Source organism: Rhea americana, unplaced genomic scaffold (genome assembly GCF_003343005.1).
Source record: "Rhea americana isolate MKP2758 unplaced genomic scaffold, rheAme1 scaffold_405, whole genome shotgun sequence".
NCBI classification, from domain to species: Eukaryota; Metazoa; Chordata; class Aves; order Rheiformes; family Rheidae; genus Rhea; species Rhea americana.
The window spans coordinates 29,671-49,578 of NW_028186541.1; the positions used below are offsets into that span (position 1 = coordinate 29,671).

Sequence of the window (19,908 nt, forward strand, 5' to 3'; positions counted from 1 at the left end):
GAAAACCTGTTTACCTTTCAGGTATGTCTCCTAGCTCTTTACAATGCAGCATTTCAGATAAGTGGTACGATTTTCCTGCAGATTATCCCCTAACACATTCACTGCCCTGTTGTCCCACAGTGAAACTGCAGTATGCTCCCTGGCCCCCAAGGCACAACTATAAAAGCTCACATTAACACAGCTTCAGGCAGAACAGAAAAGGTGGTCAATCTCAATACAAACATATACAGAACATTTTTAAACAGACTAAAGAGCACATCCATTTTACATAGTCCTCTTTCAGAGGGATACCAACTAGCCAAAAAAAAAAAAAAAGTATCAAATTGAAAGAGTATTATTTGCTATATATTTTTCCCCTGTGTTAAAGCAACAAAAGCTGTATACTGTTTAAAGAATGAGTTGTACCTCCTGCTTCCTGCTCATCCCACTGTGGCTAGTTTAGTTGCTTTACATCATACATAAACTTCAAGTGAGCAAGAAGAAAGAGAGGTAAGTTGTTTAACAGTCCTATTTGCATGTTAATAATACCTAAAGTGAGGGTGTGAAGGGAATATGAATCAGATCAAATGCCAAAACAGAAGAGCTTAAATCTTTCCCACAAGGCAACAGGTCTAGGGGGATTGTCTATGCATTAGACTGGCAATAATTCATACYTTCTTTCTTAAAAATGCATTCCCATTAAACACTTTCCTGGAATTCCTAGGACACTAGTATAAAACTCCACACTATAGCCGACTGATTCAAGAAAGCACCCTAGTGCTGACAACTCACTATAACACGGTCCCAACTACAAAAGCTCAAGACCAGCGCAAATGTTACAAGACTAAGCGTTAAATTTAAAAGGTAAATACTAAAAAGATGATAACTGATTKAAAAAAGGAAAWAAAAAAAGAAAAAAGAGACTGAGTACATCTGCTACTACAGTACTAACTCATGACAAAGAAAACCACCACTTAAAACCTGGATCATTTTTAAAGGAAAAATACATCCACCTTAACTGAAATATTATTTCATCTTTTAACTCCAACCTTCCTCTATCCAAATACCTCTTTAACTTGCAAATCACATCAACTCAGTTATACAGCCATTATCCAAACTCAGTGATGTAATGGAATGTGTATAACTTTTCTTGTCTCCTTCAATAACAGTCCTTAAAATTCCTTCATTAACTAATTCCCTCTTTTTCCCTTCCTTTCTTCTCATTCAGCAAAACTGACTTAACTCCTCTGCAGTTAAGACCATACTGCACTTCTAAGGACTGACTAGCCAATCATTTTACTAAACCAGCTGGTAACACCTTTCTCCCACTTCATCTAAGCAAGCTAAGCTAGAAGACTAGTGTTTACTCAGAGCCTGACTTATCTAAAAAMGCAGTATTCTGCTTAGCATTAACACTCTAAAATACCCCTGGCAAGCCATCTGCAATAAGCCAAGCTTTACCTACCCCCACTGACAACTGATGACCACGTCCCACCTGAAGGGCTGCCTCGTGCCACTGTAGTAGTAGATGCTTCCCCTGGTGCATTATGAGATACAAATTCTAAGCCACTTGAAATTGTACCCCTACCAGTAGAGACTCTGTGACCTCGAGGGTGCCGTTGTGCCTTAGGAGACATCCGTGGAGGCCCTGAGAAAAAGAAGACAACCCCACACAATAAATACTTAACATCCATCACCTAGTGTATCTGAACATACTATCTATTTTTAGAAATGGGTTTAATCTTCAGTTGTAGTAACTCTCAATAATGCAGTAATACAGTCAAACAAATTACACTGACATTGACTAGAATCAGGGATCTGTAAGACTAAAAAGGCCAAGCCCTTGGTCCAGTCAGACTATCAACATACTCTTCRCCTTGCTACAAAAGCTCATATTCACTGATATTTAGATGCTGTATCAGAATTGAAACAAGTCCTGGATTTAAAATATTTGAATACAAGCATTCAGTATTATTTACTGCAAGACAAGCCAAAAAAGTTAGTGGCCTAGTTCCCTCTGGATGAGCACTAGGTCTCTGTCATCAACATAGTTCTGGGCTATCAAACATTTGCAAGGGAAAAAAAAAAAAAAAAAAAAAAAAAAGTTTTCCCTCACTTTGGGAGGTGGTTAATGAAACGAAGCATTTATTTACAGAGTAGTCACCACTGGCTGACCAATGCTCTTGGGGAATTTCAGTAGAGCACTCTGCACTTAGGCTAAATTGGGCAGTTTGCACCAGGTTATAATTCATTTACAGGTCAACAAAATTGCCACTTAAGAAGTCATTGCTATCCCAAGGTTCAAGTCATGCATATTTAACTGCAGGAGCTAAAGCCATAAAGTGAATACAGTAACTCTGAACAGTTTATATATCTGCCACAGAACAGTTATACTCAAATCTGAGCAGCAATAGTTACTACACCCTAATAAACATTTTCTTTAATGCAAGTTCACACTAAAGCACTGATACTTCAAACAGAAAAACTGTGCATGACAATGGACAATCTGGCTGATTATAGTTCTCCATTTTTAAAGCAGATCAGTAATAGAGAAAAATGCAGGTAGAGATCTTCCAGTTTCAGATAAGAAATATCAAGTACCTCTTCTAGGTGTATAAGTCTTTAAATGTCCGCCTCTATTTTAACTACGAATCTAAAGTACACTTCAACCTAAATTATATACAGGCAAACATTGTAAAGACTGCACACTTTCCAGCAATCCCATTCTTGTAATAGAAGTTACAAACTGCAGTAAGCAACAGTTCATTGTAGGCCTGACAAATGAATCACAACTGTTAAAAAATAAAAGAATTTGCATGCAGATTCTCAGTATCGCATCATACAGACACATCCACTGCTGTCCACTTTCTGGTTGCAGAGCATCAGATAAATATTGATAAAGCATTTATCAGGCAAGCTGCAGAATAGTGCTACTTATTCAATTAGCAGGATGACTTATCACTCCTGTTGCTCCAACGGAGCCAGCTATAGCAAACAGACTGCAAGTTTCCGGTTAGCTTAGGATAGCCAGTTTGCATTTCCCCAGGCTTGCTGTGCAGGCTAGTTTTTGAATGGAGGGAAAAGGGGGCCGGAGGAGGCTTCCTCACTGTCCTCAGAGTACAGATAAACTTAGTTTAGATACTTCTGCGTATAGTTACCCAAGACACCCTGGTAACTTTCCTCTGCAAATAAATAACTGACTACTAGAAAGCTGAGTAAACTTTAGATCTAAAGTTTTCTACAAGTTCACCTTGAAAGCAACTTACTCTATCCTATTCCACAGAGCACTTCTCTGAATACACTGTTTTACAAAAGGCAATTAAATGATTTCACTAAATTTGAAACTGCTGTGTGTTGAATTGTATTTTTTTTAAAATGAGACTTTATATGAAACAATATTCCTAAAAATGCCTTCTATTATCAGGTTGTGTGTGTTGCTGTTTGTTAAGACACTGAGCAGCGTTTACAAAGCTGAGTTTATTTCATACCAACTTGGGAAATTTCACAGCTTTATTTTGTTTTTGTAAAGTTCTTCAAATAAAAAGGTTAATAGAAATAGTCTGATAAACTAAAGTTAAACACAAATTATAGGTTAAGTAATGAAGAGGAAAAACAATTTTGTAATTAAACTCACAAAGGAGTTAAACAAAGACAAACAAAAACATGAACAAATCGTGGTATTGTACCTTCTGAAGACATGCGTTTAGGCATAGTAGAGACAGGAGCTGGAGAACCATGAGCAGAGGGGTGAGACGGGGGCCTGGAGGGCCGCGAGGGGGGCCTGGAGGGCGGCCGTGTAGGGGTGGCTGCCCGAGGTGGAAGAGAGTTGGGACCTGACTGGTAGCGAGAAGGTGGGCGAGAGGAAGGAGATGGGCAAGGCGATGGCCAGGGAACACCTGACAGAACAAATGATATGAAGGAAAGTATAAAAACTAAAGAAAAATTATGGGGAAAAAAGTCAACAGAAAAAAAAAAGTAAAATATGACAAAATGATTTTTCATGTTTAACCCTTTGGGGACAGATTTCTGCAACCAATAAAATAGGTTCTGTAGGGTTACTTTTTCTACTTCAGGACTGGCCAAAATTTAACATCTGAATATCATAAACTCCCCAAAGGGTTAACTAGGATCTACAAATACTACTAAGGAATAGACAGTAAAGTTTGATCTGTTAGCCTATCATATATATTCTACAGTACACATCACTCTTGACAAGGTCCATAAATAGCTATCAAAGGATCTCATACAGTGGTTCACAGAGTATTGACTATACCAGCTACTACTTTCAAACCAAATGATGAGCAATATCAATTCTAGGAACTGCATCTTTACAAAAAACAGCGGTGTTCAGTGTCTGAACCTGACATTAATGCCTTTATCAATTATCTGAAGTATTAATGAAGAACTTTAATATAGCACATATGGGGTTCATTGTTTCTGAAACCRAGAACTTAAAATATTCAAAATGGCTTGTGAATTCAAGTATGTGATGTTCATTCAGCAAAGTAATAGAATGACTGCAACCACAAACTCTATGAACAGATTTCAAAGTCAGTAGTGTTTGGGCAAGACTCAGTCATATCTTTTTTATGCAGCTGACACTTTATTTAAAACAAAAATATTACTCACCTTTAGAGATTCCTCAGACTTCCTCTCTACAGAGGCACTTGAATATTATACATTTTTATTTATACACACCATTCTCAATAATACTTCTACCTTATAAAAATAATGCCTCAGGCGTAGACTACTGCTGAAATCTATCTCAAAAACCAGTATTTGTTTATGAATCACCGATGCCCACTATACAGTACCTAGTATGTCCATTCATAAATATTACCCATGTGTAGAGCAGAAATTTCTTAAACAGCTATTTGGAGAGAAGGTTTTTGATTCCTTTTCCACATAACATGTCCCTTACTTTCCCCATCAGTGACCTTCCCCTCATGTCACAGTAAAGTTGGTCATCTGCCTTATTTTATTTTTTAAGATAGGAAACAGAATTGATACAGGCACCAAAGAGGAAGAGTGACACTTCCTCCAACACAGCTATCACCTCYCCTTCACTAGATGTCAGTGTTGCTACTATTTAACACAAAGCTTAGTAATAATAGTACATAAAAATAATTTTTTAATCTTTAGAACYGTATACCACATTATTTAAGGAAGGGATTTTTTTTAGAAGAAAAACAAGTGACATCTCTGGATATGAAGCTACACACAATGCAGTCAAACAAATTTTTCGTTATAAGTTAAATTCAAATGAAAACCACTTGTGTTAAATGATGAATGCTAATCTAGCTTATAAAATACTGATCATGAAGCATCATAGGCAGTTTCAACAATTAGATAAATGACTGCACTTGTATAAGGCACATTGATTTAGACTTAAGATACTTGCCTCCGTTAACTACTCTTTGATCTGCTCCAGAATTAGAACTGAAATCTGAAGCATGGGATCCAGATCTCGAAATTGGTGGGCCTGATCCAGACTGGCTCATCCTCGGTGAGTTTTGTCTTCCACTTCCCCAGGACAGGACATCTCTATTTCTCTGTCCAGGTGGAAYGTATTTATTTTCCCTGGAATACAGCAAGTTTCTATCAGTTATAGGGCAGAAGTGAGAGATAATGAGAAGCACCTGTTCAAGTGCTCTGATGATACTTATCCTTCTTAAATCAAGTTAAGAGAAAATTCAAAACACAATCAAATGCTAGCCTCATTTATTAAAATTGCCTTCTGACACTGAACTCACACTATGCTTTCTTTGAGCCCGCAGTCAGTGAATGATTTAGTACTAACACTTGAAATTCACTGTCCTTTCCCATAATTCTGTACGAATCTACCACAACGAAACTTCAGAATGCAGCAGTCTGTGTCACTACAAAGACAACATAGGGCCAGGGGTGCACAAACTAGCGTGACTGCCAGAGATAGCACACAATTGTTAGTACAGGGCTCCAAACCTCATCAACTCTGCTGAAAAAGCATGGCTTCAGTGAAGAAGTTACTACTGTTACAAACTATGTACAGCACTTAAATAGAAATACTATTCATAGTGCATGCAAGTACCTAGTGTTCACACCATGTCCTTCTCGTTCACCAGCATTTCTCTGAACAGCAGTATATTTTTCTTCTTCTGTCCTTTCATCATTTTCCAAGGCAACTCGAGCTTTGTATTGAGCACTTGATTCAATTTCCTCTGCTAATTGAGTTGCTCTGGCTTCCCGTTTTAAAAACTCTTCTGAATTATCTCTTTCTAATGGCACCCTAAAAGACAAGGGAAAGGAAAAGAAGAATTTCTCTAAATGCATTCAAAGTACAGAGGACGTACAAAAATTATATAGTGCAAGCAGGTCAGAGTAAAAAAAAAAAAAAAAAAGCGCTTAAGCCAGAAGACTGGCTATGCTTTTTAGTATAAGTCACAGCACTCCAGAAACACTGATAAAACATTATACACAAATTCAGTGCCATTTATCTGCCTAAAGGAGCTGAGGTCAGGATGCAGTTTTTCCATAAGATTAGCAAAATTCCTAGGTCTTAAAGCTGTGCTAAGGCTCCAACTTGCAACATCATTGAGTACATTAATAATAACAAAAGATTAGTCTATCATTTAGATAGGAAGCTAACATAAAAGATCAAATTTGAAGTTTTTTAGCTATTTAGAATTTCCCAATAGACAAAAGTGTCACCACTCCTTTTGAAAGAGCTACACATTTAATCCTTTGATAATTCCAGTCATAGAATTTCAGCTCTTCCTGTTATGAGTGACTGCAGAAGAGATGAATGCAATGCAGTAAAGCATGGGTCCAGAAGTCAGAGAAGTTTAAAAACCACACAACAGAGCAATAAAAACACTATCCCTTGTTTGCCATGTTATAGGACCTCAAAACCATCTAATCTGGTGATGTATGATATTAGATAATATTACATTGTAAAAAATAAACGTAGCTCCCTTAAGAAAGCCACCAACTAAGAATTCAATACATGCAGTGATGAAATACTCAAAGCGCTAACTGGTACTTCCTTTGTCCATTCACTGGTTTTGTACCTGTTCCATTTTTCATGGAAGCGTCAACTTTTATAAGACAACTTTGTGCTTTGTCTTTGATCCAAATTGAGTTTTAAAAGTTACTTCATCCAACCTTACTTTAGAATAAACTACACAAAAATACAAAATGAGGCAGAAGCTTGGACCATGTTATGCTGGGCATTATATAATCACTGTCGCACATAGTTTGGATAATACAAAAAAGAACAAAGAAAGTGAGTAGAAATACAGGCCAAGTTTGGAACAGTATATGGACTCAAGTGCTGGAGGCAGAACCATGAAAACAACTGGGTTTGCCAAATTCCAAACCATCACTCTCAGCTACTAGACCACAAGCTTTTCCCCAAACACATACATTTTGCCCATTCCGTAAGTCTATTGGCCTTACCAACTCAAAATTTTTAAATAAAAACCTTGACCTTCACGATGAAGCTCTGGGCTATGAGTAAGATAGGCATGAACAGCATGCATACAAACTTGTAGTCACTTAAACTATATTAGACATGCACACAAAGCAAAACACCCAATACTTCCTCATTTATCTAATGATTGAAGAAAACAAAACAAAACCAAAAAAACAAACAAACAAACAAACAAAAAAACAGAAAGTGATGTCTGCAGCAGCACTGAGGGAGACTTAAACAGTCAAAATAATGTTTTTTACTTTTTTAACAGAAAAATGGCCATTAAAGATGAAACAAAGGCAATGGGCAAGATGACATTGTTTTAACCCTGGCTATACTAGAAGCATGTACAATAGCTCACCAGCACACTACTGTGATACACTTGCTAGAATACAAACTTATACCTTTACACAGTTTTATAAACAATACCTGCTCATATTTAACTTTAGAAACAGAAAGCAGCCAACCAAATCCTTTACCATCCTTCAATTACATGAGTAAGCCTTTAGCTATCTGCTTATCATGTACTTAGAGGTAGAGTGTGGAGTTTCCCAATTTAGTAGACAACAATGTAAAGCAAGTTGCTTGACTGGAAACAATGGAATTTGTCTTTCTAAAGATTTAAAGTCATCTTCATGTTTTAATCTTCCATCTTTCTGCTTTATGGATGTTAATGGAAATAGATTAAAGTTCGAAAGCAAAGAGACTTAGATCAGCAACGTATTCTAAAGAACAGCTTCCACAGGATTCATTTATAAGCCAATTAAGAAACTTTGATTATCACCACGTTAGAGATCTATTTTAACAAAAAGTAAAAATAAAAATTATTGGATCAGAGAGCTGAAGATATATGCTCCAATTCTACATAAAAATCAGTATGTTCACTGCAATTCCTGGACATTCAAAAATAGGTTTATGCCTTGGGGATGAAAAGAGTGGGAAAAGATTAAAGACACTTCATGATGGCTGTGCAACATCTGCAATTGATTTGTTTATGCAGTTGCAGTTAACATTATAGCTGGCGACTACTGGGAACGGGTCCATGCTACCAAAGCATCCAGAGGAGGCTTTATACTTCTATTTTCAAAGTATTAGCGTACTGTAACTATAACTTTACAATTGGACAAGTCTGCTAAACAAGTTATCCTCAGCACACAAGACTTAAAATATCAGCAACATTTCAAGTTTCCAATGTATACAAAAATCAATTATCTCAGCAAAATTAGGATTTAGTTAAATTGTTCTGACTGGTTAAATACAAACTATGAGTACAGTAGCTATCTAAAATAGACTACAGTTTTAAAATTTGTTATTTTCCACCTTATTCACAAAAGCTTTGTAAGAAATAGGCATTACTGAATGCCTGTTGCAATGGGAATGAACTGTGCCCATTTAAGGGAATATACAGTGATATACCACATCTAACTATTAACAGAAAGTTGGCAAGGTTTCTTAAGCACCACTTCATCCATTGTTTTTTCAGTGACTTGATTCTACAACCTCAGAAAGTATATAAAACTATCTTCAGAATATAAAATTTAAATCAAACCAGGGAGAACATTAAACACAAGTCTAATAACAAAATATTTTGGAACTTACGTATAAGAAGATAAACTGCTGTCATAAGTTGATACTACACCATAATTTTCTTCATTGTAACGAAACATGTCATTGGGATCCCATCCATTAGACTAGAAGAAAACGATGCTTGTTTTTCAAAATGACACTGGAAACACATTCCCTTAAAATTAAGGGCTGATGGCAAAGTTAAACCTTTTGCCATTTCTCCTGGGCCTACTGTCCATATAACGAAGTTAATAAAGCCACAGTTTTATTTCAGGGATCTTCACCTATCAGGTGCACAAATTTTGCCATCAAAAGCCAATGGTTTGAGGTTTTTGTTTTTTTGAACAAGTACCATGCCCCCTCTATACTAGATTACTGGCTAACAAGAAACACATACATGAATTCCTTTCCAAAATCATTGACACTTCTGAACATTACAAGTGTGCCTCACTGTGGCAACCAGTGGCTGTTTGTTTTCAAATGCACTACTAATATAATTACCTAAGAGATGCACACCACAGGCAGAAGGTCCCTGTTGATCTGCACAGCTTCCCCACTTTAGTAAAATTGCTATTACAGCACTCAAGCATTTAACCTTCACAAACGATAAATGTTTTGAATGTTTTACGAAAGCACTGATGGTATTAAGCATTCTAATAAATCTGAGCTGTACAATATGTACACTAAAATTGACAGGATAACTGTTCTACCCAGACAAAGTTAATATTTTCCACGGTAACACTACTAGATTCTTCTCTAATCAGTAATGTTATCTTCTTTCCTTTACATACTGCAGTCTGAATGCCTTACTAAAAAGAATGCATGGTTGAGTAAAATCTGATTCCTATGATATACAGAGAAACTTCATTTGAGAATACACTCTCTATCAAACAATTCAGAATCTGAGATTGTGTCTGTGCTTATTAAGTCATGGGTCAGACTTCCATCAATTTCCTTTATCTCAGCTCAGAGACAGTTAGCTAAGCACAATTTCACCATAATTTCTGATGCAACAGTTGTCAGACAGGGATGCTCCGATTAAACATAAATCACTTCAGTGTAGTTTTGAATTTGGAGTCCTTAATAAAAGCTTCTCTTTCAGCCAGTCCTTGAGTCAAACACGTCCCTTACCATAGCAGCTGCCACCTGTCAATATTTGCCAGAAAGTGGCATTTGAAATCCAGCTATTATTATTCAAATTGAGAAAAAGTACTGCAGCAGCTGCTAGCAAAGTTTGAACATACACCCATACAATGTAAGTGAGCAATTTTGGTCRTTACCAGATTAAAATTAATGAATACTGCAAGGCATGTCCAGATAAACAGCTTGTTTTTTACAGACTGTCTTAGATGATAAACAAAAAAAGCTTTACTTACAACATCTGTCTCTAATGCCTCAAGCTCCTCAGTAGCCGTGGTCTCTCCTCCATCCCATGGTTCAAGATCCTTTTCTTTGTGTTCACCATTTACTTTAGCACTGATGGCTGAATCAGTAAAAGCATCTACAATGGAGCAGGGAAGGATGGGGGTGAAATCAAATTTGGTTAAGTACAGGAAGACATCGTACACACTGGTGCATTTGAGGAATAACCAAATACAACTGAATCACAGGCATATGAACATCATTCACTTCCTCTTCTGGCTGCTACATTCAATTAGATTACATTAAGAAGAGCCTACTACATATTTAGGAAAAACTACTGAAGGACAGACTAACTTTAACATATCTGTTTATAGGTCTCTTTGCAACTTTTAGTATGAGGCACAAGGCAGAGAATAGTAGTTATTAATTTCAGAATACTTTGCACAAACAACATGCATTTATTTAAATAAAGAACAAGACTACCTGAGTATCCCCATTCCTCTATATAACCCAACACTTAAATAATATACTTTTCCAAACAGCCTACATAACTGTACACTAATGCATTATGCACATAGCAAAAAAAGCATCAATGTAAACTGATTGCATTCCAAAATGCGTGGAATGCAACCTTCCCTTCAGATAWGTGTTTCTTCTATTTCCAACTCCTCAAGATACCGCATGCATATCCAAACACTTTTACACCCTTCATAATGTAACTCTGAATCATCTAGTAGCTTGGTGCATCCATTCATTGTGACATGAACAGAAAAGATCTTTTTTCCTGAAAGAGCTTTTTCAACTAGCAGCTTACCCATATCTCACAGCAARATTCAGAAACTCTACCTCTTGTTCTTAACAACATACCAAAATAAATATACCATTAGCCAGGTGCACTAAGCAACAGGGATTGTATACAAATTATACAATTTTAATAAAAAAATAAAAAGGATCATGAACTTYTATTTTTATACTTGTTCATGTTCATTCAAACCAGACTAAGAAAATAACTAAAGGAATAATACTAGGATATGAAAGTACTTTTAAAAAAATGTACAAAGCCATTCATCAAGGAAGCCAAGCTTGTACATTTGTAAGCAACCAAATCTTATAGCTGCCTGCAAATTCTTAAATTACTGAACACAGGGAACTTTACAAAAGACAAAGAATAAAAAAAAGCTTGTTAGTGTGCTTTCAGTCTAGAACTTCTCATTGTCATTCTATAGATAAAATAAGGAACAAACATTTCAGATCTTTAGAAAAGATGATATCAAAGCACCAGGCAGTGCCAGGTATGGAAAAATGTGGTTTAAATTAAATTTTGGCAAGATCCGAAATCTTATTGAAGACAAATGAACTTTGAAGCCATCATAAAAAGAATTCACAACAAAGTGATTTGTTGGCCACTACTGTTAAGTTTTAAACAATCACTGAAGATTTTTTTTTAAAGAGAGATTGTCAACATAACCTATTATTCCTGCTTTACCCAATTTCACAGTCAAGTTCTGCACATATCTTGGTATGATCTGTCGTAATGGTTAACTGTGTTTAGTCTGGCTAAAAACATTCAGCACTATCTCATGAAATGCTTGCTCAACTCATACACATAGAGTATGAGACTATGAGACTAAAGCGACTATGAGTAAGCAATTAAGCATTGTTAATTAGCACATATGAAACAAAACATTATAGAAATGTATGAGACAGAAGAGAAGTTTATTAGCTAAACATTCATTTCAAATACAAAAGAATCAGTAAAATAAGAAAAGAAARGCAAATGAAAGAAAGACACCTGATGAGGCACATCACTGTTAAGGCTCATGTGAAATTGCAAAAACCTGCATCAATCACCTTGAGAGATGTCATTGCATTGTCTGCCAATGAAAGCTGTGATAATACCTACTCAGTTGAAGATTAAAACTTTCAAATGAGATATTTTAGCTTGTCACTAAATCCATTGCCTTTACCAGGCATACTCTAAGATTATTTGTAAACTGTTCTGAAATAGAGTCATTATAGCATTGTACTACCTATTAGTGCTGATGCAATGTTTCAATTGTTGCATTTTCAACTGTTCAGAATAGGTAAAAATCAAGGGTGAGAACAGAAGTCATCAACTAACTGCAAGATATTCTAAATGATTTGGTGAAGTTATGCATGCAAGTTTTATAGTGCCATAAATGTGCGAGCAAAGATATTAAGTTTCCATTATATATTATGGTAACAAAAGCATTATGAAAGGCAAGATGCAGAGACAGAGTGACTGCCAAAAAAGTTACCTGTTTCTGAAGGAACTACAACAGATATGGAAAGAGAAAAAATTGGAAGATATCAGATATAAATACAGGTGGATATTTCACATTAGCTTTGTCTGAATTCAGCCATATAAAGTGTTTCTTTGAAACTGTCATTCTCAAACTGATTATACATCTCCCACCTTAAAGAGAACATCTGTAGGAAAACTTCAGAGATATTCCCACCTGCTCACAGACCCATTATTTCCCCAGTTCTGCTTCATAAAAATCCTCCAACTAGCCTACAGATTTGTAAGGTACACCAGTTTGAAAGAAAACATCTCTCAATTTTCTCTTCACACAAACTGCTTTTTAATTAAATACACTTTTAAAGCAGGAAATATCTTTAAATATAACTTGAAACTACATAGTAACAAAGTGCTACCTCAATCCACAGATAAGTAGCAGCAAGAGAACACATTCAACAGGAAGGTAAAAAACAGACACTTTATTTGGAAACTCTACGTTTACCTCATCAATACTCAGTAGCTAAGCCAGCCTTAACCTGGATAGGCTTGGCAGGCTGGTGCTTTGTTTCTGTGCCTAACACCACTAATATGATGCTTCGTGTTTGAAACTCTCCAACCAGTCATTTTAATACAAATACAATTTGGAGACTGCTTATGTCATTCAGCAAACAAAAATTTGCATCTAAGCTGCTTCACTGGTTTGAAGGGGAAAATCTGAAAATCTTCCGCAATAGGATTAGATAAATCAGAAATAATAATTAGAATGGTGACAGTAGCTGACAATGGTAATTTTTAAGTCACAGGGGTGCTTCCTTAATTTCTAAGAGATGACTTCAAGACAAAAACTCCATAAAAATGGTGCCATTTTGGATAGTGTGAATAAAATACTATCTTGTTAGACACATACACTCAACCCACAAATTTTCCTATTTTAAAAAGCCACATACAAAACATTCAGCTGAGCACTGCTAAAAAGTGTGATGATACAGAGCGACCTGGACAAAAACCAAAAAAAAAAGGACCTGAGTCAAAATAAGAACTCCATCATCTAAAAAAAATGCTGCGGATTCAAGGATGATTGCTACAGTCAGTCAGTCCCAAGTTTCCCAGTAGAATCCAGCACATTATGGGGCACAGGAAGCCTCACTATTCTTCATTTGTCTCTCACTTTAGCACACAAGTTACAACTGAGATTGTGACCTTTACAACTCAAAAAAAAATCCCACAGTTAGGAAAAAATCATGCTACAAACACAAACTTCTAGTCACACAAAACAGTCTCATGGGTATCCAGGCAAAGTTCAAATGCAGCAGAAGGATACCTCAAGTCACAGATCATTATTTTCCTGAAAAAAAAAAAAAACAGCCAGACAGGCACATGGGACATCAAGATTAAAAACACAGCAAGTCAAACAAGACATTATCAAAATTAGTGAACAGCAACAAAACTAAGAACACATACAAATAACAAACTCTACCAATAACCGTTTCCAAAACAAAAATATTGCTCTTAAGATTATTATTAAAACAGAAGCTAGAACAAAAACTGCTGCTACAAATGCCTACTGTCAGACTAGTAACACACAAGATATTGACTGGACAGACTCAGCCTCCACCTTATCTGATGTCTCATATCTCTAAAACTGTTGAACAAACGATTCACATGGCACTTCAACATGGGCATATTTTTAATCAATTCTTTTTGTACATGGTAAAAACCAAGTCAAAGATCAAACAAAAACTGGCCATACAAAAAGCTTGAGTTGTAATACCTAACTACCCACCACTGCCTTGAATCTGCTTAATACGAAATTTCCTTAGCAAAGGACTTCGATACGCAAAACCTCATTTCTTGTTTCAAAGCTGACTAACAGGAAAATACAAAAAATTCCAATGACACTTCTTTTTATGCAGCCAATATTCACATTAAGCAACGGCAAATTAAATATACATGTTCTGAGAAAAATTCAGCTTGGGCAAATTCTTCAAATATATGTTATTAAACCATTAAAAAGTATTACCAGACTGGAGCAATTAAGAGTCCATGTTTGATCAACTTCAGTGTTTAACATGCTTGTTCTCTCCAATATGTTTTAAGCTACTAATGGTCAATAGCAGAAATACGCATTTAACTGCAACTCCAAGGTTCAAATTCTATTAAATCAATATGCGTTATGTTCCAAAGACATTCAAACACTGCGCTGCAAACAGCAAATAAAGTTTAGCATAGCTTGAAGTAAACTGAAGTTTCAGCTTAAATGTTTCAACACTAAATGCTTACTTGTAACTACTTACTACTGCTTCCAAACATTAAAACCAGTTACCACCAGCTTTGCAGAGCTACATTTCCTTCCTTTGTTCATAATATGTCTACTGCTATTCCCCTTGCAACAGTTTCTCTGGAAGGATGTCACTTTCACTGCTAACTCAAAAAAAAACTTAAATAGCCAATTTTCTTTTGCCTTTTTTTTACCGGATTTGTAATATTTTTCTCAGAGCGTAGTAACTGTGCCAAAAACCAATAAAAACATTATAGAAGTCTATTACTTTAACAGTAATGATCTCAAATTGTCTTGTCTTTAAAGAGAAGCCAAGGAGACATTTCTGAAGCCTTATCCAAGTTTGAATCACAYGCAAACTAGCACTGTTGACTGATTCAAAATCAGTGTTTAGGGCTATAAGAAACATTGCTAAAAGCTTTTTCTGTAGAGAAATAGTCTCCTGTTTCAATCATACAACCCAAGCACTCTAGCAAATACTACGTTCAAGCATTGCATTTAAGCAGAAAGACATTACATGATAATTTAATGCTGAGGATTTGAACTTGCACATTAGAATAGATTTTAGCTCCTGATTTCCACTGGCACAGTCAGAAGACAGTGTCTATCCCTCATTAAATGCAGACAGAATATCCTTGCAGGGAAAAAGGATATTATGCAATTTCACCTGAGTTTTCCAATGTAYATTTTATTCATTAGCTTGCTACTACTGTAGAAAGCCCTAATTCCACAAAGGAAGATACTCTCCCCCCCCTGCTTTTTTAAGGCTTCAAAAGACTAAAAAAGCAGGAGGAAGGTCTATGCAAACTGACAGAATTAGAAATAAGGGCCCAGGAAGTAGARAGAGATTTATTTTTAGAAAATAAACAGTTAACAAGTCCCTGTCTGCACAGTTTTTTTTCCCCCATCCCTTCAAATTTCTGCAATCTGTGTAGGCACCACACACTCTCCTCTGATGCATCTAAAGATGTGACGTTATGCTTGGCATAAGCAAATCTAAGACTGCTKCTTCCAAATAAGGTGGCTTCACCCACCCTGAGCTTATGCTGCCATCACCTTCCCTACATCAGCACTACTGATGCAACTGTAGGATGAATTATCTGCTCACTGCTCCAAAGCTGCACAAGTACTATGGTAATGAAAGGTGCTTAACAGCTTATTTCTTTTGGAGACAACTCTACTTTCCACTCCTGACAAAAGGACAATCCATCCCATTCCCTTACTCCCCTCCCTTCCAAACCACTATTCTTTTCTAGCCCTCTTTCAGTCACCTTTCTTTTCCATTTCTGTCTTTCTGACAGAAAGGCAGCGTGAGAAACAGTGACAGCTAACATTTCTGCTATTCAAGCCTGAGGATAACTCAGAAGATCAAAATCCAGAGAGTCGGGAGCTCCACTTGTCCACACTCTGCTTCAGCAGAGCAGCAAGTGCCAAAATAAAAATCCACAATACTTGAAAAGATACTCTTACTGAACCAGGATACACAAACATTTCTGAAGCAGTATCTCTCGTATAAAGTAAGTTTAATTTAAGGCCTCCTCACAAGTCCAGTAGTCCGGGGGGGGGGGGGGGGGGGGGGGGGGGGGGGGGGGGGGGAGGGGAGGAGGAGGAACAACCCCACCAATACACTCTAATCTAGTAAGCCTCTCCTTTGGCAAAAGGTCCTAGGAGTGCCTTTTGTTTGACTTCATTTTTAGTGAATAAGAGTGAACTGCCTTTGTCTACTTAATTATCAGTGAAACAGCTAAAAGATATTAAGGGCTAGGCAATTTTAAAACATTTGCCTCTGGACATGTTTTTTGGAAATCTGTGGAACCTAATTAGCCCTCACCTGGAAGTTCAGGCTGTTTCAGTTTTCACCATGAAAAGCTGTACTTTTTTAGCTTTTTACACAGGCTTATCTGACTACATACCATGAAGGTTTGGGTTTATTTGTAAAGAAAAAAAAAAGGCCTGCAGTTTCTAAATGTGTGTTCATATACTTGGATTCTTCTGAACCCTTAATTTATCCAATACGAATTACCAAGTTTTCAATCCTTCTAGTTAATCTTGCTCCAAGTCCCTACAGCTTTATTTCAACTTTCCTTTCCAGGTACTTGGGAGATTTAGATTCAAAGAAATTCCACCTAATAAAGCAAAGTGAGTGACTGTTCAAACTGAAGCAGTCATCTTCTAGAAAAGTTTCATTGAGTATTATTCCTAGAAATAGTAATATGTTCTTCATTCCCTTCATTTACTAAAGCTCTGTAAAACTCTAAATTCTATAAAGACTGGGTAATGGACAGTCCAATCTGCATTTGCATTGAGGTGATATTTTTAGCAGATCCATTATAAAGCAGCGTTAAGGTAATTTAAAATCAAAGTATGGTCCAGAGCCTGGAACTGGCACTTATCTCTATTGCAGTGCTACTCTTGCTCTGATATTATGCATCATCTTCTGGGAAAAGCAAATAYCTTGAAACAACAAGCCTCTCATTCTTCATTTTTAAATCAAACAAAAGTATATACATGTACAAACAGAAGGTGAAAACAACAAGATCTCCTTAAATGTCCATGAATCCCTATACATCTCCTCTAAGTCACTGATGCATGGGAATAAAGCATGTATTTTACAGTTAAGCATTTTGCTCTCAGTGATACTTGTGGAGCCTTGCAGTGGGTAACCTGAAGATATACATGTATGTCCAGCAAATCAGGAACATAAGCAAAGAAACCTCTGAGGTTTGCCATCAAAAAAAAAAAAAAAAAATCTGCAAAGGAACTAGAGCTGTCTGATTATAACTTTCTTAGTCTCCAGAAAAAAATTATCAGGGTCTTGGAGGTCAAGCATTAAAAGAAAAAGTACAAAGACTGTCTGATTGCCTGTAAATCATTTAATTCTGACAGTTTCAGATCAAGTCATGTCTTGAGATTTTAAGACTATTTGCATAACACCTCACTAGACTCTTCTRTATTTAGGAGAACCTAAGCTACGTATCTATAAGGAGGAGACCAGAAAAAATGAAAATAATAATAAAATGAATATTGGATTCTTCTAAAGAATTTTTAACTTTGTTTGCAGTAGTATTTTTAGAACTATATTTATACAAATGTGTGTGCAGAGATAAAAGTTACTTAATTGAAAAGTATTTATATAAACTAACTCTGAAGAACAGCATTTTTATAGAGTTTGTGTATTCTTGGCTTCTTATATAACATTTAACCAGTTAATTTAGAGAGAAATTCAAAAAAATGGCTCCCACAAAATCTGTAAAATGTTTTAGTGATAATAACAAGAATCTGCTTTCCAGATACCAAAAATGGCCACTCAGTACCCTCAGAAAGGCTCTGCAATATATTTTAAAAACTTAAGATAAATTGCTGATTTCAGAAGATGCTCAGCTTCTATCCTGTCCATTGTCTTCAATGGGATATCTGGATGTTCAGAATGTTTTTAAGAATTAAGAGTCTAAATATGGTTTCTGGATCCCAAATCATCTAGTTTGAAAATCTTGACTTATGATTTTAAGCTAACTTTAAGAATATTTAAAAAGAAAGTATACCTCTTCTTGCATAATTGGTATCCATATCCTTAAAATGCACCATAACAAAATCTGAAGACTTGAACAAGATACTCTCTAGTATATCTTCACGTTTTGGCCCCAGACTGGATTCTGCAGTTTTCCGATGTGCAGCATCAAGCACTAAATCACACTATTGAAGATACAAAAAGAATGCACTAATTTAATATACAGTAAGCTACYTGATAACTTCATATACTCACAGACATCAGATATAACAGTTAAAATAAATCCGCTTGCATAAACCTAGATAAGAATAGTCAAAATAATTCATAATAAATATTGAAATATAATCCTACCACTGAATAAACAATAYTTGATCTTTTAAAGTAGGGAAGAGTCAAGAAGAAAAAGAAAATTACCTTAGGACTGTAGGTTTTAAAAACTCCTTCATATATACCTCCATTTTTCACCTGTACTTCACATTTGGATCCCTAGAATGCCAGAAAAATACAGTTTTCTATCAGTCTGACAAATGAAATTTGATTGTTTTTCCTCAAACATGTACCTTTATGCAAGTGTATAAAAACATAGCTTAATTTTTAGTTAAATCTACTCATTCAACGTTTGTGCATTTATAAATATGCCACTGTGCTTTGCAGATGCACACAGCTGTGTGTACCAAAATTTATTCTGAAGGGATTTAAAGATAATCATAGAAACAGTTTTCTCTTGACCAGTTATGGGCCCAGACAAGTTTTTGCAAGAACATAATCTGTGCATGTGTGTAGGTGCAAATAAGGATGAAGGCTTACCCTGGATTCTAGCACAAGTATGCAGGACAGTCTGGGTTACTCATTTTCAGCATGTCAGTACTTCCCTTAAAATTTAGGGAAGGAGGCCTAGTATACCTTGCATACAGACCCACTTTACTTATTCATAATTTCTCTAAAGACAAAAAAAGCCCCAAAATATGGCCAGAGCATGTAAGTAATCTGCCATACCTATTCACATACAGTTTGTAGCACTGTAAGCCAAAGTACAGAACAGCTATTATTGAGATTATTTAAAGTTCAGTCTTGGCAGACGATGTCTACCATTTAATATTTGCTCCATTATAATTACTGTAACATTTTACAATTTTATGTCACTATAAAAACTGTTTACTCTCCTGCCAAACATGAAGACTTACAACAACTGATGTAAGTATGTGAACCATTCTCATGTTTGCATAGATGCCATCAAAAGAAATCTGAAAAATAAAAATTATTCTGTCAGGAAACATMTTCCACTGTAACAACTCAAAAAGCCAGTGCTTCAAAAACAATGAAAATGTTTTTCTGTACGTACTAGTTTCTAGAAAACGCACTAGTCCAAGACATTTCTCAGACAGCACACACTGAATTTAAGTCACATTAGTACCCTTACCCCCTTTTGCCGATCACTTAAACTGAACCCCCTCCCAAACAACATAAACCTTGTGTGTCCCAAACGTCACTCAGAGAGG

General features: G+C 36.0%; 1 protein-coding gene across 9 annotated transcripts in view; it reads right to left on the reverse strand.

Moving 5' to 3' along the window:
- ATXN2 (ataxin 2) overlaps positions 1–19,908 on the reverse strand; it is a 47,441-nt gene that overhangs the window by 26,073 nt on the left and 1,460 nt on the right. For 5 of the 9 annotated variants that reach the window (XM_085314493.1, XM_085314490.1, XM_085314492.1 and 2 more), the window contains exons 2-10: positions 19,594–19,653; positions 18,824–18,895; positions 18,444–18,594; positions 10,375–10,499; positions 9,032–9,123; positions 6,050–6,247; positions 5,381–5,559; positions 3,666–3,875; positions 1,445–1,627 (exon numbers count right to left, since the gene is read on the reverse strand). In XM_085314493.1, coding sequence (XP_085170619.1) covers positions 1,445–1,627; positions 3,666–3,875; positions 5,381–5,559; positions 6,050–6,247; positions 9,032–9,123; positions 10,375–10,499; positions 18,444–18,594; positions 18,824–18,895; positions 19,594–19,653 — 1,270 coding nt within the window. The remainder of the gene's footprint in view (positions 1–1,444; positions 1,628–3,665; positions 3,876–5,380; positions 5,560–6,049; positions 6,248–9,031; positions 9,124–10,374; positions 10,500–18,443; positions 18,595–18,823; positions 18,896–19,593; positions 19,654–19,908) is intronic. The other 4 variants (XM_085314491.1, XM_085314494.1, XM_085314496.1 and 1 more) reach the window with 4 other exon arrangements.